Source organism: Dama dama, chromosome 11, assembly GCF_033118175.1.
Source record: "Dama dama isolate Ldn47 chromosome 11, ASM3311817v1, whole genome shotgun sequence".
Lineage (NCBI taxonomy): Eukaryota > Metazoa > Chordata > Mammalia > Artiodactyla > Cervidae > Dama > Dama dama.
The window spans coordinates 4,293,606-4,316,750 of NC_083691.1; the positions used below are offsets into that span (position 1 = coordinate 4,293,606).

At 56.3% G+C, this 23,145-nt stretch overlaps 2 protein-coding genes across 2 annotated transcripts in view; one reads left to right on the forward strand and one right to left on the reverse strand.

The window, feature by feature from the left end:
* Positions 1 to 8,469, forward strand: part of DDX31 (DEAD-box helicase 31) — a 74,479-nt gene extending 66,010 nt beyond the window's left edge. The window contains exon 20 of the mRNA XM_061154336.1: positions 7,790 to 8,469. Coding sequence (XP_061010319.1) covers positions 7,790 to 7,979 — 190 coding nt within the window. The 3' untranslated portion in view covers positions 7,980 to 8,469. The remainder of the gene's footprint in view (positions 1 to 7,789) is intronic.
* A 4,753-nt stretch (positions 8,470 to 13,222) lies between these two features.
* On the reverse strand, positions 13,223 to 19,819 carry BARHL1 (BarH like homeobox 1). Its single transcript, XM_061156165.1, has 3 exons — positions 19,354 to 19,819; positions 15,109 to 15,331; positions 13,223 to 13,517 (listed from the first exon to the last, which is right to left on the reverse strand). The coding sequence occupies exons 1-3, from the start codon at positions 19,817 to 19,819 to the stop codon at positions 13,223 to 13,225; spliced, it is 984 nt and encodes a 327-aa protein (XP_061012148.1).
* Positions 19,820 to 23,145: the final 3,326 nt, after the last annotated feature.

Sequence of the window (23,145 nt, forward strand, 5' to 3'; positions counted from 1 at the left end):
TTCTCTGTGTAACAGGAGAAGCAGACTTAGAGCAGGAGATTTTTTTTGCCTATGTGGAAGGATTTGATTTGAAGCCAGCAGAGCAGCAAACCCTCCTGGAGTGGGTTGGAGAAGCTTTCTGCTCCTGAGACAGATCTTTGAGAAGAGACAGCTGCGGGCAAGATGTGGGTCCGACTTTTTCTCTCGTTTCCTTCCCACTCTAGGCAGAGGGTGCAGGGGGAAGGGGCCGGGGCTTGGCTCATCAGGTCGTGTGGAGTGTGGGGAGAGGTGGCGGACACGCGGCACCCGGCTGGGCTTGGAGTCGTTGTCCAGTGAATGTTGTTCCTTCCCCTGCCCGCTTCTCTCGGAGCCTGTGAACAGAAAGTGCAAGCTTCACAGACGCCTCCTGAACGCTCCCGCCCGCCCGAGCCCCGTGCCGCCGATCACAGAGCTCCTTGGTCTTCTGTAAGGCCTGTGTTTTCTAGCTCCTGGTGGAGGTAGGGTGCTCACAGCCTCCAGGGCGGGCCCTGCTCACTAGTTGGGGCTCCTGAAATAAGCCCAAAGTGACCGTTTTCATCTTCCACCCTTTAGTCTTTAGGATTGAAATGGCCGCATGTGCGTGATTTACAAACAACAGTACAGGGTGGTGTTATGGATCAAAGCCACCCTGGGTCCACTTGACAGCGCGTCAGGTATCTGGTGACGCCCCTCGTCTCCTTTCTCCTTGCTGCTGATAATAATAATAGTCAACATTTTCTGAGTGCCTTCACGATAGGTTCTCTGATACTCACTTTGATTTGTTAGTTCGTTTCATCCTTTGAAAATGAGCAGACTGGCGCTGGGAGAACTAGGTACCTTGGCCAAACTCAGAGAGTAGGTTCCACGACCTCTTCAGGATGGCGCTGGATCCTCCCCCCACCCAAGGTGGCTCTGCCCTGGCGGCCGGGCCCAGGCTGCACTGTCCCAGCGCCTCCAGCTGCCCCACGCCCAGCCCGGCATCTGGGTGGCTTTTCTCTCCACCCAGGTTCTTTTCAAAATCTGGCTCATCCACCTGCCTAAACGTGCAGTAGAGACCGGCCAGCCCAGAGAGGAGGGCGGTTACGCATGCCACCACAGCCAGTGGTGGCAGCAGGGGTCACGGCTGCTGCCCATGTGGCACTCAGCCCCAGCCTGACTCATGTAGAGCCATGGGTCTCCTCCTCTGGCCCTCCGTGTCCTCAGGGACTGGCCCTCCCCAGTGCGGGGCAGGGTGGTGACGCACATCAGGCCTCCTGGCCTCACACTGGAGCTTCTCCCATCCTTGGCGGCAGGTGAGCCCGCAGTTCAGGCGGAAACTCCTGGCAGCTGAGCCCCTGCCTGTGTGCAGGTGTGACGATCCAGACCACCCTCCTTCTCTGACCCACCAGCAAGCCCTCCAGTGGCCCCAGTCCAGGGTCACCTTTCAGCGAGCCCATCCTTCTGGCCTGCTGGGGTGTCGTGGGTGTCCTGCCGCCCGTTGTGTTAGCTGTCCCTGATGGCTTCTTGTCTGCAGGTGTGATAAACACGCCTCGTAATGTCATGCAAGTCACTGATAATAGTGTTGAGCAGGACAGGCCCAGAGGGACTGGCGCCGGAATCCTGCCCCGAGCTCATCCGTCTCAGTCTGTATTCACAGGATGCAGTCACACCAGTTCCAAAAACGTCATCATTTCCATGTCCAGCCTGTGTGTCTCCATCTTGACAGTTTCACAGATAATTAGACTTTATAAAGCGCTCTTTGTTTTCCCTTCATGTAACCCCTGCCCCACCCTGTGGAGGCCCTTCCTGACGTGTAAGACATCTCAGCCTAGAGGAAGCCGCCGACTCTAGAGGGTTGTCAGGGGAGGGCACGCTGGGCTCCAGCAGGACCATCAGAGTCCTCGGCCTGCATCCTGTTGGGACCCATGGAAAGTTTCTGGCACTCAGGTAGCCCCAAAGCTCCACGCATTTCTGGGGTTCTCACTCAGGGCTCTCAGACCCCGGCCGTCTCTGGGCTTTGTCTCTCCCTGCTTCCAGCATGGCACCTCTCCAGGCAGCAGGGCAGGCCGACATCTCCCTGCTGGTCACCTGGGACCTACACGGCCTGACGCCCGCCCGCCCCGGCTCCTCACGGGGTCTGGTCCTCAGGTGAGGCCGAGACCCACCTTTCCTCCATCTCTGCGTCCACGAGCCACTCATACTCTTTGCTGGGATAGCATGCACCGCTCTAACAGGGCTCCCCGGAATGCAGTGTCTTCTGGGGCCCTAGGAGTTTTACAGACGCTCGAGTTGGTTTGATTCTAAGATACCACAGAGAAGGCATCCTCAAGACAGGCTGCCCACCAGTGCTTGTCTCTGCCGAAACAGCAGCCAGGGTTAAGGAGCCCTGATGCACTTCCTTCCTCTTCCATGGCTGTCAGAGATCTGACAGCGTGTGTCCCTTCAGTGGGTTGACCTTCCCATCCACACTAGTGGGTTCTGTACCTAAATGACTTTGTTGCACATGGAGGACGGCATGTCACCTTCTACCTGGAGTTATCAGCCACTCTCACTGTCACCCAAGAGCCACCTAAACCCCCTCAGATTCGGGGCCTTTATTCATCTGCAAGGGCCGGGGCCAGGCGGGAGGGTGCAAACCTGGAGGCGGCCTCAAGCCTTCTTTTCAGTGGCTATGATTTGACTTGCTTTCATATTTAAATTTGCTGAACACCCCGATAGTTCTTATTCGCTTGTATGTTAATATGTTTGGTGGACCTATTAACTGGCCACCTTGTCATCATCACCATCACCATTATCATGTACTCTCTAAATATGACCAGCAAAAAGTGTTCTGAACGTCTGAAGGAATGTTCTAGAGGTAGATTTCAAGACCATGGGGGAAAGAGTTCTTGTTCAGTGACTGGGATAACTGGATAATTTTGTGAAGAAAAGGTTGCATTTGCCACATCCTACCATAAACCAAAACAAAATCTAGATAGAATTAAAGCAGTAGCAGGCTCAAAAGTGTTGTTGTTCAGTTGGTAAGTTGTGTCCAACTCTTTAAGACCCCATGGACTGCAGCACGCCAGGCTTCCCTGTCTGTCACCAACTCCCGAAGTTTGTTCAAACTTGTGTCCATTGAGTCAGTGATGCCATCCAACCATCTCATCCTCTGTCGTCCCCTTCTCCTTTTGCCTTCAGTCTTTCCCAGCATCAGGGTTTTTTCCACTGAGTCGGCTCTTCGCATCAGGTGGCCAAAGTATTGGAGCTTCAGCATCAGTCCTTCCAATGAATATTCAGGGTTGATTTCCTTTGGGATTGACTAGTTTGATCTCCTTTCAAGAAAGACAGTATACTTGAATATTTTTAAAAAGCGGGAATGAGGAAGACTTTTCTAAGCATGATCCTAAAGCTGTAAAATGTAAAATATTGAGAGGCTAGACAATACATAAAAATGCATCTGTTATCCTCTGATACAATTTACAGTTCTGTCCTGCAAAAGCATGCCATGTGTTAGACTGACTTTACCTAGGATGGTTGTCTCTGAATTTATTGGTGACGTTGGGAGAAGGTCCTGAGAGCTCTCTTTTTCAGTGGTCATCCTCCCAGGCGTATTGATTTCCTAATTAGGCTGCGATTTCACCTCATTGGCAGTGGAAGTGGCATCTGCCTGTCCTGCTGGGTAATCCAGCCTGGTAACCGAGGGGGGGTTATCCAGCCTTCACTACAAGGGAGTTCCCTGTGGTTAGATAAACTGATCTGTTGCTTGGTAACTACGGGATTACTCCGGTGGATGCTCAGGACGCCCACTTGAGAGGGGCTTGGGTATTTGGAGGGCAAGGAGGGCAAGAAAGTTGGCAATTTTCTGGGAGAACTGCAGCTTGGCAGGAGAAGGAGCCGAGGCCCCATGCACCCGTCATTTCATCTTCCCATCTGTACTTCGTCCATTTGGGCGCTGGGCCCCAGAACAAAGGAAAAGCAGGCGGCGAGCTGGCTGAGTGAAAGGAGGGTCCCGTCAGGGTGTCAGCAGGGGGAACCTGTACAGGGCCGACTCCGAGGCCCTTCCTCCTGCAGAAGAGGTCCCGGCCTGGAAGGCAGGACCCCCTGTTTGCTCTCTGGACAGTCTCTCAAGAGCTGGAGTTTGGGTCTCAAGTCAGAAGAATAGTGATTAGAGTAAAATCGTAAAATACTTAGGAAGTGTTGAGAACATAACCTCAAGACTAGCACATCCAGCTTTCTGCCAGCATTCTCTGCCTCAGTCAGGGTAGACTCGGAGATCCTGAGAAATGTTCCTCATCAAGGCACAGCCCACCCACCAGGGGTCACCCTCCACAGCCCCAGGCCTGGATCAAGGGCAGGAGCCACCCCCCAGAGGTCACCTTCCCAGCCCAGGCCTGGCTGAGTTTGTCAGCCAGGAAGGACCAATCTCCCATGACTCGGAGGCAGACTGAGGGGGGGCCCAGGGGGCGGTGTGTGTATACAGTTATGCATCACATTCTGTGTGTGTGTGTGTATACACTGGTACATTGCACGTGCATGTGTGTGTACAGTTTTGCATCACACTGTGTGTGTGTATACACTGGTACATCACATGCATGTGTGTGTGTGTACCCACTGGTACATCACATGCGTGTGTGTGTACACACTGGTACATCACATGCATGTGTGTGTGTACCCACTGGTACATCGCACACGTGTGTGTGTACCCACTGGTACATCGCATGTGTGTGTGTGTGCACACTGGTACATCGCACGTGTGTGTGTGTGTACCCACTGGTACATCACACGCATGTGTGTGTACCCACTGGTACATCGCGCACGCGCGTGTGTGTGTGTGTGTGTACACTGGTACATCTCATGCGTGTGTGTGTGCACACTGGTACATCGCACGTGTGTATGTGTACCCACTGGTACATCGCACGCGCGCATGTGTGTGTGTGTGTGCACACTGGTACATCGCACGTGTGTATGTGTACCCACTGGTACATCGCACGCGCGCGTGTGTGTGTGTGCACACTGGTACATCGCACGTGTGTGTGTGTGTGCGCACACTGGTACATCGCACGCACGTGTGTGTGTGTGTGCGTGCACTGGTACATCGCACGTGTGTGTGTGTACCCACTGGTACATCACACGCACGCGTGTGTGTGTGCACACTGGTACATCGCGCGCGCGCGCGTGTGTGTGTACCCTGGTACATCACATGTGTGTGTGTGTGTGTACACACTGGTACATCACATGTATGTGTGTATGTGTACCCACTGGTACATCACACGCGTGTGTGTGTGTGTGTGCGCACACTGATACATCGCATGCGCGCGTGTGTACCCACTGGTACATCGCACGCGCGCATGTGTGTGTGTGCGCACACTGGTACACCACCTGCCTTGCCGTGCCCTTTGACGCCGGGTCTGAGCCCAGCGGCCGGAGCACAGGCAGCTGCCGCGCGCCGGGCTGGCCGCAGGCCACAGTCCTGCTCTGCACCCACGCTGTTGGCAGTTGGTGCATCAGTGCCCAGTCAGATGCCGGTTATTTATGTCGCCGTAGCAGTGGCAGGAGTCCACATCGGAGCAGTAGCACTTAGGCTGCTGGGAGGATATTTTGACTGAACTTTTGCATATTTTGAAACTCGGGTTGTTACATTTAAAATTATACACGATGTGAATACCTGGCTTTAAACAAGAAGGGGAGAAAAAACATTCCTTCTTGTCAGAACCTTTCCAGTCTGTCTGTCATGTCACCCGACTAAAAATAAACTGCACGCCCGGGAACTGGCAGCATTCCGTTTGGAACACGCTGGGTGCATTCAGCTGCAGGCCGATCTCCCGCTCAATGCCACCCGCACATGAGCCCCAAGCATGGACGAACCTCCACCAGGGCCCGGGAGGTTAGAGCCACTGCCCGTCTGAAAGGGTGAGCGCAGCACTGATGTCAAGGCCCGAGAGTCAGTCCCAGCTCCGGTGTAGCCTGGCGGGAGTCACTTGGCCTCTCTGGATTTCAGCTGCCCTGGTTTTAACTGTGGTTGTCTGCAGCTCACGTGCCAGCCACCAGCCAGCACTCCATGTCTTATTCTCTTTCATGTTTACAAAGCCTGTGAACTACATTTCAAGGATCGTCCCCATTTTTCAGATGCGGAAGCCCGAGTCCCCCATCAGCGTCATTCAGCTAGTGAGTGACAGAGCAGCATTCCAGCCCCAGTCCCCCCTTCACGCTGCAGCTCTCCCCTCACGGCTCCCTCTGTCGTCCAGCCTCTGCCCGCATCGCCCCACTGAAACATTCTTGTGAGACGTGAAGGCCTCCTCCATGTCAAACATGGTGGTTTGTCATCCCTGATCCCACTGGGCCCTCCTGCCCGCCCGATGGTTCCACCCTGGACCGGCTTCTGGTGGGAAGAGCTCAGGCTTGAGTCCACGGCCCGTGTTTGCATCTGGCTTATGCTCTTGGGAGGTGGATGGTCTTGGGGCGGCTGCTTCCCCTCCTCCGGTCTTGGTTTCCTCATCTGTAGCTGAGACGGTGATCGAGCCTGCCTTGTGGAGTGACAGTCCTCCCCCCGCCATCTCTGAGCTCCCCGCCAGGCTGTCCCGCACTGACACACAGCCATGTTACCGCAGACGCCTGCCCTTAACCATAGGGCACTGTTATCCCTGGCCTTGAGTCTGCTTCCCAGCACGGGTTGGCTTTGCGTGCCTCCCCGCTGGTGACAGTGGAAACCACTGTGTGACTGACATGGGTTAGCCCCACCGTCGCGTGTACCCCGGCCCCCGCAGTGTGAGTGTGACCTGGTTACAGACTTCCTAATCACGTTGCCGGCACAGCATTAGTCTCGTCGTTACTTCCTGGGCTTTGAAGGAGTTTTGTTTTACTTCTTCTCAGTCTGATGTATCCTCTGATTTTACAGCAAAGGGAATGCTGTCGATGCAGATAGCAGAAGGTAGCGTCTGCCTTCCGTAAGAGCCCAAGCCGTTGCCACCTCAGGGTTGAAGGCATTGCGGGCACAGCAAGACGGATCCTCTGGTGACGACCCTGTTGTTTTGGATAAAATCCTGTCTTAAGAAGCATTATTTTACTCTTCAGTCTTCATAATCATTTTTTCTGTGTACGATTGAACTTCTACAAATTTCCCCCTCTGATCTTCTGATCAAATAAATGATGAAGCGGCTGCCTTTTGAAACCAGTTACTAGGATTCACCATCTGACATTGATTTTCAGGCTTCGGCACCTTCCGTGCGGGTTGGGTCCATCCCCAGCGCAGACGCCGCGCTGCCGTCTGCCCGGGCACACCTGGGTGCGGGGCTTTTAGGGTCAGAAATGATTTTTATTACCAGAGGCTCTGCAGTCAGGGAGGATGTGTCGGTGGCAGACACCGCAGCCCCCGCCGGCCTCCCAGGCGGGTCCCCAGGAGGCAGCCGAGGGCAGGGGGCTCCCAGGAGCCACTCCCAGGCACCGGCATGCAGTGTTGTGACTTTCAGGGTGGGTTTCCCCCCATCCTTTGGCAAACTGCTGTATCATACACCTCATTTGCCATCAGAGTATGTGTATGTTTCATTCTTTTCTTTCCTTGAAAACAACACAGAACAAAGCCTCACTTTTAAAAATGCCATGATATTTTGCCACCGTTATGAAAATCTGTCAGCAGCGTATCTAATCTTGCGGTGCATAGAATATCAAAACAAGCGCTATTGAAGGGATTGTACTTCTGTTAATACAAAAATGTCAGTTCCGCACTCTTGGAACCAGCTGCCATCCGCCTCTTCCCAAATGGAGAAGGAAAAAAAAATAATAATAAAGTTTCCTTTCCTCCCCCCCCTCCCCCACCACTGTCACTGCTCCTCAGGCCTGACCTTCAGAGGAAGAAGACCCAGAGTAAGCATCGCCTTGCTGAAATCTTGCGTTCCGAATACGCCAGCGGGATGGAGACCGGCAGCGCCAAGGTCAGGAAGCAGAACACGCGCTCGGGCCCGGCCAGCCAGCCCCGCGGCACCGCCCGAAACCCGGGCCCAGCCTCTGCCGAGGGAACAGATTAAAACCACCCCCCCACCGCCCCCAGGCCTCCCGGAGGGACAGGGAGATGTCCCAGAAAGTATGTTAACCTCTGCCTGCATATGACGGGGCCTCAGGGTGGACCCTGGAGCCCCGTGAGACCTGAGGCTGCCACCGCCACCCCCTGCAGCCCCCCGTCCCTGCGGGGGCGGGGGTCAGCAAGGGGTGGATTATCTGATTAACCTGCCTTGTGTAAGACCCCTCTCAGATGTATTCCATCACTGCCCGTAGATCACATGAGCACTTAATCACTTAATGTAAATCCTGACGTCCTGCGGCACCCACCAGGAGGGGATCCTGCCTGGTGATGCCGTTCTGAAGAAGTTTCACCTTTCACTTTAAGCTACCCTCTACACGTATGTTAGCCTGAATTTTGTAAAACCGGATTTTAAAAACTGGAATTGGTAAAGAGAAAAGACTATCAGATCGTTTTCTTGATGTATACAAATGCTTTATTAAAAAGGACCAAATGAGCGTTTGGTGTGGGTCACAAATGCCTCCAGGGTCTCAGTTCCTGCACATGCACTCACCTGTGATGTTCTGTCCTTGTCAAGGGGAAAACGTACTTTCTTGGGGCTAATTGATTTACTGTTGCCTTTTTCTAGTTTGCCTTTGAAGTCAAAAGGCACCAATGTCCTGAGCGTTTTCTCCCATCTTGAGTTCCAGAAAGGCTCGGGGTCTGTATTGTGGCCCAGGCCACAGCTGCCCCTCCCCCGTTGTGTTTTCTGGGAGGTCTGAAAGAGAACCCCCCGGGGCGTATTGATTTCCCAATAAATGTAAGACTTGGACGCGGGGGTGACTCCAGAGTGGCCCACGGGAGAGGGGAGGCAGAGCCTCCTGGCCCCTCCCTGTCCCCGGGCAGTGTTCTCTTCTCTCCACCTCTCCTCTCGTTCTCAGCTCCCCAGCCTCTGAAGTTACTAGCACGAGTGTGGAGGCCCCCCTTCAGTAGCCCCTCCAGAGCCACGTGAGCTCAAGGACCCGACGAGGACGGTGAGAGTTACCCAGGCAAAAGCAGTCTGCGGGGGCCGTGGGGAGCGGAGAGGCTTCCTGGCCTCTATCCCTCAGGCGTAAGGTGAACATGGGTGGATATCACACCAGAAGGGACGTGTCCTGAAGGTGAGGGTGAGTTTCATAAGCCCTGGCCCACCAGTGCAGGGAAAATGTGACCTCAGAGACTTGGCTGTCACATCGGAATTAATCTGTAACAATGATGATAAATAAATACACCTGCAGCACACGCGGTACTGACTGGGTAAATCTGCCACCTACTTTTTATTTCCGTATGTGAGGGTCCACAAGATTGGGACGAGAAAAGGCGGGATCAAACTTTGTCAACAAAACCCAGCTGTGTGAGAGAGGATTAATTCCAGTGATCTGGAATGATCAAAGAGAAACCCTGCTTTCCCCGCCTCCCCGCCCCCCCCCAAAGTACTCATTCCATGAAAGGAGGAATCTGCAGAGTTCTGCGTTCCTGGGAGCGGGCAGAAGTGCCAGGACCCTGCAAAGCATTTAAGTAACTAATTCTGAGACTGAAACTTCCTCTTCATGTGCTGAGACTTAAGTGAAGGTTTCTTGCCATGGATGCTGTCCGGGCCCGTTTCTAAGTAGAATCAATGTATTACCCCCAGTTAATAAAGAAACATGGATTTAGCAGATTTAGGGTTAATATTATCTAAATTTAAATAACCTTAAAATAAATCTCTTTCTCTCTTATTATGGCTCTTGACACATTATACATTACAGGCATCAATTAGGAAAAGCTTTAGCCTAATTCCACTGTACATATCCTAATTTTGTGTGTATTTCTAATCCTGCCTCTTTTTCTAATTTCCCAAACTTACCTCTTTCTCTGTCTCATAAACCTGATCCCCATATTTAGAAGTCAGAGAATCTGGACATTTCATGGAATGTTGCAGCCTAAAGCTTTTTTCCCTCATGGGCTTGTAAAATGCTCTTTTTGAATCCCAGACATCTTCATGTTTGCAACCCTTATGGGCTGCACTTCTTCACAGGGCCCCCCATTCTCAGCCACAGAAGGGCAGAGAGCCCTCGGTGAGTGATTAAGGAAGGCCGTGCTGATGCAATGCAAGCAGCATTTTCCACTTTTCAGAGAAGCAGAGCCTACCGACTCTCAGCAAAGGACATTCTGACAAAGCCCAGTGGATTCCTTTGATTTTTTTCTCCCCCCTGTGGTGAAGGGAGGTGAGATTTAGGGAAGAGAGAGGAGTTGATGAGAGCCCCTTAAGGCAGGTGTATCCAAACTGCTAGCACCCTTGGTATTTAGCACTTGAGCCCTTCGATGGAAAGTCAGCGGAAGCCGTTAGAATCTAACCGTTGCTTCCAGGAGACAGAAATTTAAGGCTTCTTTTTTTTTCCACTGGAGAAGTTGCCCTCCTTGCAAAGGGCGCTCCACTGGTCTTGTTAAATTGCCTGCATGACCACGACGCCTTATCTCTTAATCTGCTCCACCAGAGGAGGAGTTCAGAGCAAAGCCTTTCAGCGTGGAGGCGGCCGGGCACCCCTTAAAATCAGCTCGACTTCTCAAACAGGCTCAGAAGCCTCGCAACAAGACTGCTAGGGGAATCTCAACTTCCTTTCAACTGTTGCCCCTGCCCCCCTGGAGTCTAGGTTTATAAGGGAGGGTGGGAGTGGGTCAGGGGAGGCTCTGAGATGCTGCTTTCTCAGTGCCTCTCCTATTGTCTTGCCTGCCGGGGGGCTCACACATTCATTCTTTTTTTTTTTTCTTTTTTTTTTTTTTTTCTATCTTAAGGGAGAGTTCACCCAGCCCCCAGGGTTGGGAACAGAGAAACCGATTTAGCCTTCTAAATGGATGAAAACCGAAGCCCACCTCACTGTGGAGGTTGTAAAGTTATTATTACAGATGGGAAGTGCAGGACAATTTAAAATACTGTAATTATAAACTTGTCGGGGAGCCTTGTTCTTCATTAGTGTAAGATATGAAATCAGCTCGGAGGTACAAGGACAATTACATAGTTGGGAATGTGTCTGTGGTTTACACGGCCGCTGTGTAAATGTAAGGGTGGTTGCTCCAGTCTATCTCCTTACCTTGCACAAAATGAAAAGCACACCCGTGCAAGTTGTCCTTTGATAGGTTTTTAATATGATTTTAAAGACTTTTGTTTGGTCTCATTCTTATTCAATGAGATTAATTTAAAGCACTTATCCCCTGGGTTTAAGTCAATCCATGTAGGATTTGGGCAGGGTGTGTTGCATGGGGGTGGGTGGGGGGTTTGTTTGCAGGAGGCTGTGAGAGACTTCTTTCCCACTTCATTAACCCTGAGTTGGGGACAGTCCCCCCTCGCTGCCCAAACCCCCACCCCCCCCCCCCCCAGCCAGAGCTGAGGATTTACCAACCCCCATTCACATGCAAAAGAACTCGAAAGCCGAGGGGCTTCTTGACTTAATTAGCTGCTGTGCATTTGGCAAAATTAGAATAATACCCTCAGCACCCTAGGAGTGAGGAGGGGTGGCGAGAGGGTGCTGGCTGGGAGGCGGCAGGAAACAGTAGCGGAGGCCAGCGGAGGGGAGTCAGGAGCGGAATCCGAACCCCACCCCTCCTCCACCAGGCAGTCCTCTCCCAGAGCAGTCCCGCCACAAAACGGGAGGGCCTGGGCTTGCTGGGCCCCCAAACTTCCCAGCTCCAGGCGCCTCCTGGGAGTCTGAGCTGCAGGTGGGGTGTGGGAGGGGACCACCTGAGCCCACCTCCCCTGAGAGCACCGGGTCCCCAGGAGGTGACCTTGGCCCTTTGAACAGGAAAGTGAAGTCTGGAGTCTGGCTGGAGACTGAAATCCTTGCCCAGAGACTTGGAGTCAGAGGCTGGGGCCCCGGGGCAGACACGGGAGTCGGCTTCCCTCTGGGTGGTGTCCCCAGCATGGTCGTGGGGTGAAGGGGCAATGAGAAGATGGGGGAGTCGGGGGTTCCCCAGCAAGGGCTCGTCAGGTCCTACCCGGCGCAGGGGCCGGGAGCTGCTTCGCCGCCTCTGATGCGCGTGGCCGGGGCGCAGGGCGGAGGGGCCCACGGGGGAAGCAGCCTCGGAGCCCATCTGTCGGCCCCTGCGCCCGGCCGGCCGGTCACCAGCTGCCGGCACCCTTGTTGCGGCCAGATGAGCCGGCTCAGCCAGGGCACAGCCCGGCCCGCAGCCGAGCCAGCCTGGGCGCTGACCCCATCCCGGCCCCCGGGACCGGCTGAACAGCGCGGAACCAGATGGAGAGGCAGGAGCAGGTGGGGAAGCCGCGCGCTCACCTCACTATAGAGATGGGAAGACTGAGGCCCGGGATGGGGGACGCCTGGCCCCCAGCCGCAGCTCCCAGGAGGAGAGGGAGGCGAGTCACAGTGCTTCCTTACTGAGGGTGAAAAGAGCCAGAGTCCCAGAAGCGGAAAAGGAATCTTTAGGAGGAATAGGGGAGGGCCGAGCGCGGACCGACCAACGGAGCGCGGGGACAAGCGCCTGGTCATTTGTAAGAAGTTTATTTTTGACATTTAAAAAAAGAGAGAACCCGAGGGGTCTGGCTGTCCCCCAGACGGAGGCTGGAAGGGGGGTTGGGGTGTGGGTGGGCAAGTCCCCTGGCCTCGGCCTGGCCCGCCTGGGACGGCGGGCGGTGGGTGGGCACAGGCCACGGACTCACTGATTCACAGACACAGTCACGGGCTGATGGGTCACGAATAAATAACTTCATATACACTTTGCACACGGTATGTACAGCTCTGCCGCGGCCCCGGCGCGGAGCGGGGGGCTCCACACTCCCCTTCTCCTCCGCGTCAGGGCTGCGGGGCGAGGGCACGGTGTACAGCTGGAGCGGGAAGGGGGAGAGCGCCGCAAGGGGGTCGGCCCGCCTGCTCCCGGGAGGGGCGAGGGGGCGCGCCGGTGGCGGCGTGGGGCGGGGGGGGGGGGGGGGTTGAGGGGATGGGACATGTACACCGGCGATGGAAGAGGCTCCCTGATGGAGTGACCAGGAGAGAGGACGGCGGGGAGGGTCAGGGGGACTCAGTCCGGGGATCCTGGCCTTAGAAGACTTGGCATCTGGCCCTTCTGGGGACGCTGGGCCCGACGCCAGGGAGGGCCGGTCGGGGAGCCCCTCCCTCGCCCCCGCCCCGGGAAGAGGCGTGAAACCCCGCGCCCTCCCAGAGGCTGGAAGAAGGGAGCCAGCGCGGAGCCCCGGGGCGGGGGGCCGGGTGCGCCCGGGCGGGCAGGCCGGCCGGCGGGCGTTCACCGAGGCTGCGCGGCGCGCGGGAGGACGCCGGCCAGCGGGGGCAGCGGCGGCGGCGGCTCGCTGGCGCCCTGGAGTCCGTGGATGAGGATACGAGGGACCAGAGGTCTCTGCAGCGCGGGCGGCGGTGCGCTGGGCCCGCGGTACAGATAGAGCGCGGCGCCGGGATCCAGGTTGGAAACCAGACTCTGCGGGTAGAAATAAGGCGACGGGAACATCCGCTGGAGCGCCGAATAATTGCCCGCCTCGGCCAGCAGCTCCAACCCGACGGCCGTCTGTCGCTTCCACTTAGTCCTAGGGACCGAAATAAACGCGCAAGGCAGGGATCAGGACTGGGGCGCTCGGAGACCCTTGCCCCTCAGAGTGCCTGCCCCGGAGCGTCTGCAGAGAGGCCAGGAGGGAGCCCACTAATTCGTTCATTTCAATAAATCACAGGGTGCCGGGCACAGTTCTCGCGTATTTAAAGGCATCAGTGCTGTTAATCTTCCACGAACCTTCCATGACTGTCATCCCCGCTTTCAGATAAGAAAACTGAGGGGTGGGTCAGATCTCAGGACGGCCTAGAAAGAGGAGACCCCGGGTTCTAAGCTAGGCTGTCTTATCCCCAAAGCCCGGGGGTCTAAGCTCGCCACACTCCGCGCAGGGCATCGCAGACGGGGCGCTTGGAGCGGGATGTCGGAGCTCTCCACTCCCTCCCCACCATCCCGCCCCGCGCCCCCGTGCATCGGTCCCCTGGAGAGGCCTTGGAACGAAACATCACCCCGGAGAGGGCCGCGGGGGGGCGCGGGGGTCGGTCCGCTCGCGGGGGAAAGGGGCGCGGTTGATGCTCCCAGCCGCGCCACCAGCCCGGAGGAGACCACCTGCCGCGGGACCCCAGTTGGCCACGCTTCTGCGGAAGCCCGCGGGCCAGAGACGGCAGCGACTGCAAAGGAAGAGCGCACGGCCGCATCCGCCGCACCCCGCGCTAAGGTCCGAGGCTTGGGGCCAGCCCCGCAGTCTGTCCGGTCCTGAAGCCCGGAGGCCACCAGACGAGTGCCGGCTGGGGTTGGGGGAAGGCAAGGAAGCCGAGGCCACGCTGATTGCCAAGGCTGCGGCCGGACTCCTGGGTGCACCTGGCCGGCGAGGCAGCCCCAGAGTCGGGCTCAGCCACACCAACCCCCGTTTTCCTGTCTGAATTATTCATCATCATCATAATTGTGTAATTACTGTAACGGGCCTTAATTATTGATGCCCGGAGCAGTAATCGGTATTTATTATTAATGGGGCAGCGTGTTCTGAGCTTGTTTATGGAAAGCAACATTCCAGCCTCCGCTAAGAGTGTGCGGGTGACTGTGGGTGTGTATGTGTTAGTGAGTTCTATCGATGTGAGCGTGCGACTGTGGGTTGAGCCTGTGGCTGTGTGTGTGTTGTACGCGTTTGTGTTTCTCTTCATCCTGCGACTGTCTTGGGAAGGAAGATTAGGAAAACCAGGTTTGAGGCCAGTGCCCAGCACCAATTTTCCGGTCCCCCAGGCCCCAAGGAGCTAGGGCTGGGCCCCTTCCCTCCTTGAGTTTCAAGGACTAGAAAGACTGAGGAGGCCTGAAGAATCCCAGGAAAGCTCAGTGCCAGCCCCTCTGCCCCTAGCAGCTGCCCGGGGCTGGAGGAAGATGGTAGGACGTGGCCAGGGTGGACAGGCTTGGACCTCCCGTGGTCCACATGTCCATCTGTCCACCTGATCGAGTCCTGTCTCTCTCCCTCACCGCGGGCTTCAGGCAAGGCTTTCTCTCTCCGCCAGAGACCTCGCTGCCCCAGTTTCGCAGCATGGGAGAGCGCAGAGGTCCTCCTGGCAGTCAGGCCCGTCAGACCCGTGCCCGGCGGCCCCGCAGGGGGGCGGGGGGGGGCTCACCTGCGGTTCTGATACCAGGTCTTGACCTGCGTGTCGGTGAGGTTGAGCGAGGCCGCGAGCTCCATGCGGTCCTGCACGCTCAGGTACTTCTGCCGCTCGAAGCTGCGCTCCAGCTGTGCCAGCTGGTGGTCGGTGAAGGCCGTGCGCGCCTTGCGAGGCTTTTTCAGGCGCACTGGGGGGCTGTCCCTGGAGCTGGAGATCTCCCGGTCGCCCTCCTCCTTCACTGCGGAGACACAGCCGCGCATCAGGGCCCAGCCTCGCCGCCCTCCTGCCCCAGTCGACGGCCCTCACCGTCTTGTAAATGTGTCTCCCGGCGGCGGTGGCCCCGCTGCGCTTGAGCCCGTGGGGCCGCGGCAAAGCTGCTCAGGGCTGAGCCCTCCCAGCCCCCAGACCGAGGAGGATCGACACCTCCGGGGAGAAGTAACCCAAAGCCGAGGGAGAACTCGACCCGACTCCCACATTGCGCGGGCGCTCCCTGGAGGGATGAGTGGACCGACTGGGTGGAACTGCCAGGGGAGGGGAGCAGTGGGGAGGGGACCCAGGATCCAGCCCGGTGGGCTGCTCCTGTGCGTGCTTCGGGGTTTAGGACTGTGCCCCCGATTCTCTGGCTGCATCTGGGCCAGGAAGAGAGGAAGCTGAGGGCCAGAATCTGGGGAGAAGAACCAATGTCAAGGGACAAAAACCTGTTCACCCTGGAGTGGACGGTGGTCCTGGAGGACACCCATGTCTCGCCTGGCCCCTGTGTGGGCGCGAATCTATAGGGATAGTTTCCCCTGTTTCTTAAACTACAAACAGCGCGCGGTGCAAAATGCGAACTGCCAGGTGCCCGATCTGGGAGTACAAAGCGTTTTGGAAAAATAAGTGACACGTTAGCCCCTCGGATGCACACATCTCTGAGGCCCGCGTGTCCTTGTCATTTGCCTACTGTAGCTGCCGTGTGTTTCCCTCCCCCCAACCCCGCCCGAAGGTCGAGACACATCAGCAGGGTCCCCGCTCCTGAGTCACAAGGATGGGACTGGACAATGTGGTTTCTTTTTTCCCCAGGACTTTCCTTCGGAGTTGACTGCACCGAAAATGCACACTTGCTCGAGCAAGCTCAGTGACCTCCCTCCTTCTTTCCCTAAAGTGATGATATAACCAGAGACCATCTCTCCAAAATGGGCATGGGGCTTCCCTCCCTCTTTTTCTCTATTTTTCCTTTATGCTGCGTTTCATTGAGCGTGGCGTTTGCGGTGACAGGGTTCAGCTGAATGCGAGTTGATTTCTCTCTGTAGGAAACAATAATCCGGTTAATTGAGCCACGAGGGAGCAAGACTTTTCAACCAGAAAGCGGTTCGAGACTGGGAGGGCGCCGGTCACCGGGTATACCCCAGCGGGTGAGCCCGGAGAGTGCTAGCTGGTGAGAAACCGTGAGAAGCTGGTGAGCGGGGTCCACGCCTTCCCACTGCCTCCTCCAGACCAGCTCGCCAGCCTCTCCCTGCCCTCCTGGACTCGGGCCGCTATGGGGCAAGGCTGCCTCAGGAGATGGGGATCTGTTAGGATGGGGAGATCTTTTCTGTCTATGCCAGGCAGGTAAAGTTTGAACAAGTTCAAGGAAACGATTATCCAAACCTCTAACTTGATATTGTGGAAAACTTACTTTTTGACCTAATTGTCTGGCCTATTTGTAAAAAAACAAACAAACAAACGAACAACAACAACAAAAAAACAACCCATTTCTCAGGACTGAGCTCCAAGGTTGGGGGGTGGAGGTTGAGTTTGGGGTGTCCAGAAGAATGGGTTGGCTCCTGGGGCTTTTTCTCTAATTCCTCTCCTGGGCGTAGGCTGGAGCCTTCAGATACACACTCGCCAGTGTCCAGCCTGAACCTCCGAAGAAGCAGGCTCAGTCGATCTCAGCGCCTGAGAGTTCCAGGCCCACCGACCCTGCCCGCTGGGAGCGCAGTGCTGGTTTTGTTTCTCCGTAGATATCGGCTTTTGCGAGCCAGACCGTGCGCTGCAGAACGCCTGACTTCAAAGCCCGGTTCAGCTTCTTTAAATGTTATGCTGAGGAACCTTTGATGCCAGACTCGGGATGGGACTGACCTTCCCTGCGTGCCCTCCTTGGAGGAGGGACTCTTCGCATGGTGGGTGGATAGGGGAGTCACTTAGCTGCCTACCCCACGTGTCTGTCTGTCTCTCAGTAAGGTCTCCTGCCCGGGTCACCTTTGAGAAATGCTCCGGAGGTGGTTATTTCCTCTCCTTCATCTGGGGCTTTATTGATGCAAACGTGGGGTACCTAGGGGTGGGGGAGACCTTCCTCTGTCCTCAGCTCCAACCCTATTTAAATGATATGTCGACAGCCGGGCCTCATCACCTCGCTGATCAGATATCATCAGGGACAAGAGAAGAAAACTGATATTCCAATTATGTTAAACGAAACCTTGACTCAAAAATCCCACCTATGGGCAAAAAAAATAAAGGGACACGAGCCAAACTCTTTCACCAGCACCACGCCTTGCGGGGAGTCTTGCAGCTTACTCTAACCATAAATCTGGGTGTTGTTGAGAATTATAAATAATAAAATATGGTGTTACACATATATATTTACCTTGCCTCCCTTGCTTCCCTTCACTTCCCCACCACACACCTGTCTTTCTCCCAGGCAAGTTTTCCTTGTCTCTCTAAACAGACCTGGGGGGAGGAGCAGGGGTCTCTGGGCCACAGGCGTCTGGACTCCCTTCCTCCAGCTCCAGCCCAACCTGCCCATCTAGCACAGCCAACCCAGGGAGACCTTGGAGTCTCCACTGCTTGCCTGGGGCAGCGGAGGAGGGAATGAGATGTGGAGTGGGGCCCCATATGGGTTTTGGTTTGAGGTCAGGGCGTGTCCACAACGAATTCTTGGTTGGGAGGAGAGTGTTAAATGAGCCTTCCTAAATTTTTGTGATGACTTAGTGCAAATATTGGAGAAGGAAGTGGCAACACACTCCAGTGTTCTTGCCTGGAGAATCCCAGGGACAGCAGAGCCTGGTGGGCTGCTGTCTATGAGGTCGCACAGAGTCAGACATGACTGAAGCGACTTAGCAGTAGCAGCAGTGCAAATATGGGTCAGGAGATGTAGGGCCCCCAAGACAATACAGAAGTTTGCTTTATAGGAAAGTTTTATCCCATGGAAAGCATTCTGGGAATTAATTATAAGGCTGAAAAAGCTCTGAACAACCCTTCGTTTTCTGCTGGATGGGGACACAGGGCTCTGAAACTCCTTCCCTTCCTGCCTCCTGACTTCTCCCTGAGAAAGAACTTCGTGCCTCTGGCCTCACCAAAGACCTAAAGTCAAGGCAGTGGCCAGGATGAGAAACAAAATTAAGGAATTTTTTTCTCTCCTTCCTTCCTTTTTTCCTTTCTTTCTTCTTTCCTTCCTCCTTCCCTCTTTCCTCTTAGTGCTGATCTCAGCCCCCTGGTTAAGAAAGGATGGAAAGGAAACTATGGAAAGATTCACGGGGTGAAAAAGCAAGTATAGGGTCCTGCAACCCCAGTATAGGCTGGGTGCTGGGGGATCTCTGGTTCACACACACACAGCCCAAATTTGATTGCTCAGGGTACTTCAAATGAAATCCAGTGAGAACAGTCGGGTGAGCGCAGAGACCTCTGAACCTGATCCCAGCCAGCCAGCCGCCTGCCCGACTGCTGTTTCTACTTTGAAGTGAGCATTTCTTTTGCACAATTCCCTGGACCCAGATCACACTGGGGGGGGGGGGGCAATGGGAGGGAAAGCTGGATTCCCCTCCCCATCTGGATATTCAAATTAAAGGGTGGAAAATTGACTGTTCTCAGGGCTCCAACTGAAATTTCCTGCTAGGGTTTCCCCCTTATAAAAAAGCATTCGAGTAGAACCCATTGGGTCTTCCATTGCTTCTGCAAGGTCTTTTCCCAGAGAGCCACTGGCCTAAGAGGAACTTGCTTCTGCCCACCGGAGGGTTGGTTAGTCCCAGCCGAAGTTTGGAAAGTTTGCTTTGTGTGTTTTCGGGAATCTCTTCTGGGTCACACAGAATTCCTCTCCTCGCTCTCTCCGCTGGACTCTTTGTTGCTCAAAAGCATAACCACAGGGCTGACTGAAAGCTTCAGATAAGACCAACGGCTCTGCCTGGGCCCGGGGGGAGCGCCAGGTGAACATGTGCGTGTCCCCATGTGTGTGCACTCCAGTTTTAATACCAGTGTTCAGAAATAGAGCACCCCCCTCCCTTAGGTTTTCACCTCCCGTTTTCTTACCTTTATACTCAGAGTCCGATGAGGCGTTGCTGCCACTTTTGTCCAGCTTGTCTCTAAAGTCCTCCCCAGCCTTGGCCGCAAGACGGCCCCCAGGGTCAGGAGCGGCCGGCTGCCCGCTGCTAGAGTAGGGTGCACAGGCCGCAAGTGGTTTGCAGTCGGCAAGGATGTCCCTGATCAGAAAGGAGGAGGTCACGGTGCGAGACTGGGCTGGGGCCGAGAGCTGCCCAGGCTGCAGGTGGGAGTCCAAACCTGGTCCCGAAGCCCCGCCAGGCCGCGGGGCTCCCGTCTCCAGACAGTCCCTTCCTGGCGAGGCTGGTGAAGAGCAGTCGCTGCTGCTCTCTGAGCGAGGACTCAGCTCCAGGGGCGAGCGGCAGTCCCCGAGCAAGGGGTCCCCCTTGGGAAGGGCGGGGCTGCCGGCTCGGTGGGAGAGAATGGAGTCGATCCCAAAGCCATTGGAGCCTTCCATAGCCAAGCTGCGACCTGTCCTCCCCAAAAGCTCCCCACCCACCCCCAACCCCAGCCGCCGCTGCCCCTGCCCCTAGCTGCGGGCTGGCATGGGGAAGGCGGGCAGGGAGCCTGCGGGCACCTTGGATGGAGTTCAGCCTTGGGGGAGCCCAGGAGCTCTGGGCCAACCTCCTCTGCGCATTAGATCCAAAAGGGCTCAGCGCGTCTTCTGCAGCATCGCGCCGAGCCGCCGAGCCGAGGGGGGGTGGTGGGAGTGTCAGGAAGAAACGGGAGGGAGGGTGCGCCAAGTTGGGGAGAGCCAAGGGGGAGACGGACGGCCTGAGCTCCCCTTTGGCACAGAAGAGATGCGAAGACGCTGGAATCTAAATAAAGAAGGGTTTAAAAAAAAAAAAATCCAAACTGCACTCTTCCTCCAGGCGAGCGGTGGCCGAGGGCAGCGGGGTCAGCACCGCGGATAGCAGCGGGCCCGAGTCGCGCTACCAGCCGGGGTGTCGGAGCGCACCTGGCGGCGTCAGCACCGCGGATAGCGGCGGCGGCGGCCCTCGGCGCATGACGCTCTACCTGGCCGGGGAGGTCTTCTCTCCGCGCTCCCTCCGCTACGGGGGCCCCGTCAGCACCGCGGACAGCGCCTCCCGGCTCCGCGGTTGCAGCTCTCCGCCTGTCCTCCGCGCGCGCCTTCGCCTCCCCCCCTTCCTTTAAAAAATGAACTTGTGTCACTTTTACTTTGGGGCTAGGTTTTTTTTTTTTCGTTTTTTTTTTTTTTCCCCGTTGTGTTTTGTGTGTGTGTGTGTGTGTGTTTTTAAGGGGACTCGCCCACGTGTCCCCGGAGTGATGACGCTGATTGGCTCTGGCCGATTTTGGGGGTGATGTCACGGCTCCGCAAGCCACTGCCCGATTCCTTTCAGTTTGATTAAAAGAGACACTGAATTAATTACAGCACAGACCCAACTGTTTACCGGCGATTTCCACACGGTTTGCTTTCATTAGGCCGGTGATGAGGCTCCTAATGAGGGTGATTAGCCGAGGGGGGTACAGGCGGGCGGGGAGGGGTCCAAAGCCCGGCTGCCGCTGCCGTTGGGTTAAGACGTAAGGTTTTTAAGTTTTCCCCCCAACACTTTCCCACAGTTATTCAAATTATTTTTCCATCGGGCTGTCAATGATACCTTTTCTACCCGTCCCTACCTCCCTGCCCTGTCGTCGTTGTTTTTTTTTGTTGTTGTTGTTTTTTTTTTCCTTTCCTTCCTCTAGCAAGAAAAAGGGACTAAACCCAGCAGAAAAAGAATTGTATGTGTGGAGAAGAGATTTTAATTTGTTGCGTCGTTTTCGGGCATTTCGTGGAGGAAAATCTGTAGCCCCCCTTTCTGACCTCTTTGGACCCGGTGGGCCTGGCAGGGGTGGGGAAATCTTGGTGCCTGTTCCTGAAGGAGACAGAACGATGGCTTCACTGTGGGGCGAGGCTGGAGAGCTGGGCAGGTCGGTTCTGGGACGTGAGAGGGACCCCGAGAAATCCGTGTGGCCCGAGAGGTGCCGCGCAACGGACCCCAACCCAGTCAACAGTCTCTCCTGCGGCGGAGCGTGTCTCGGGGTCGGGTGTTTTTGTATCTCCAAAGAGGAACCTGAGCGAGCTTCTGAGTGCGAGTGTAGACGTCTGCTAACGACTTCGCATTTCCCGAGCCCCGAAAGCCCGCCCGAGGATTTGTTTTCAAAGCAGCGCTGGAAACACGGTCTTCTGACTGTGAATAACTCGCCCCCTCCACCCTCCCCAGCTCCGCCACGGAGGTACTCCAGCTCTGCGCCTTTCAGGGTTCGGCCTCCCGCGTGGGGCCCAGGGCTGCGGGCAGATCTGAAGCGAGTCTGGGGCCTGGATCCTCTAGAGGCTACCCCAGGGGTGGGCGACCGGCTCTGCGGTCAAAGGGCGGAGGAAAACCAGCCCGCGCGCCTACCAGAGGCGCCCTTCACCCGCTCTGCGCCCGGAGCTCAGGCCTTTCCAAGCGGGAGGACACCCTCCTGGCCCCCCTCCCCTCGGGACCGCAGAAAATACCCCAGCCCCTCGTCAGGCTCAGCATGTGAGATCGCAGCGGAATAGCGAAGCGCCTGAATCCCGCCACACCCGAGACCCGACCGGGGAAGGCCGGTGCAGCTGGACGGAGCAGAAACTTTCTTCTCCCTCGAGCCAGGCCGGCGGTGGCCTCTCGCCCGGCTCCCCGCGCTCTCCCCCTGAGCCTCCCGGCAGATTGGAAGCGGCCTCGCCGCCGGCCGAGCTGGGGGCGAGGACGGGCTGCTCCCCGGGGACTGCGGGCCCGGCTCGGCTGCAAGCTGTCAGGGGAGGCGGGAGGGCGGGCGCCGAGGGGCCAGAAGCCCACGGGCCCCGCCCTGGCCCAGAGGCCGCTGCAGCGGGCGCCTCCCGCTCCCGGGCCGAGCCGGAGATTGCCGGGTTTCGTTTGGTGGATGGGGAGGGGGGAATAAATAACGAGGACCCTGGGCCGCCCTCGCCCTTCCCGCCCAGTCCTCGACTTGGGCCTCGCTCCCTCTCCAGGCGCCTCCGGAGGCTTCGCTCCCCACTCTACTGCTCACCCCACCCTCGCTCCCAGCCTGCTGCCCGTACCTCGGGAAGAACCTCATCTCCCCCAGATCCCAGGGTCCCAGCTTGGGTCAGCGAGCCCGTCATCCTGGGCCTGTTAGAGATCCAGACTCCCCGGGTCGGCATCCGCGGCATCCGCTAAGCCTCAAGCAAGTCCGGTCCTGCTCCGCCCGCGGCGGTCCGGGTCGCCCCTGCCTTGGGCGGACTTTTTCTGGCCTTGGAGTCTTACGCTGGGGTTTGGATGCCCGGCCCAGCGAAAGCGATGCCTCCGGCGGTGCAAGGCACTGTGCGGGCATGGGGGGGGGGGGGTGTGAGTGGTAAAGGTGGGGGGCAACCTCTTACCGTGGAATAAAAAAAAAGGCTAACCACCACCACCCCCCCAAACCTGCTGCAACCCAAGCCGGCTTCTCCTTGATTCTTCAAGCCCAAGAATACTTAACAGGTTGTTATACTATCATTAGTTTTGAATTATCATAGTATACGGTGATAAAAACATGCTATGCCATTTATCCCACCTGGAATTTGGATCCAGCCCACTGTTGCTAACATTGTTTTATTCCTATTTGGGGGTTTCCAGCTCCACTACTGTGCCCCCATCTTTTTCTTTTCTCCATCAAGGGGAGACAGTTCTTGCATCTCAGCCTGTCCACAACCTGAGAGGTGTGTGTGTACCCACCTAGGCTCTTGTTTAGCTGGGAAGAAGCCCAAGAATTGGAACTTTACTAACGTTCCTGGGGCTCCTGGGT

Coding starts and splice junctions, on each gene's coding strand:
- BARHL1 (XM_061156165.1), bottom strand. CDS start 19,819: ATGGAAGGCTCCAATGGCTTTGGGATCGACTCCATTCTCTCCCACCGA. Junction 15,332..19,353: donor ATCGGACTCTGAGTATAAAG/GTAAGAAAACGG, acceptor GTGTCTCCGCAG/TGAAGGAGGAGGGCGACCGG. Junction 13,518..15,108: donor ACCTGGTATCAGAACCGCAG/GTGAGCCCCCCC, acceptor TTCGGTCCCTAG/GACTAAGTGGAAGCGACAGA.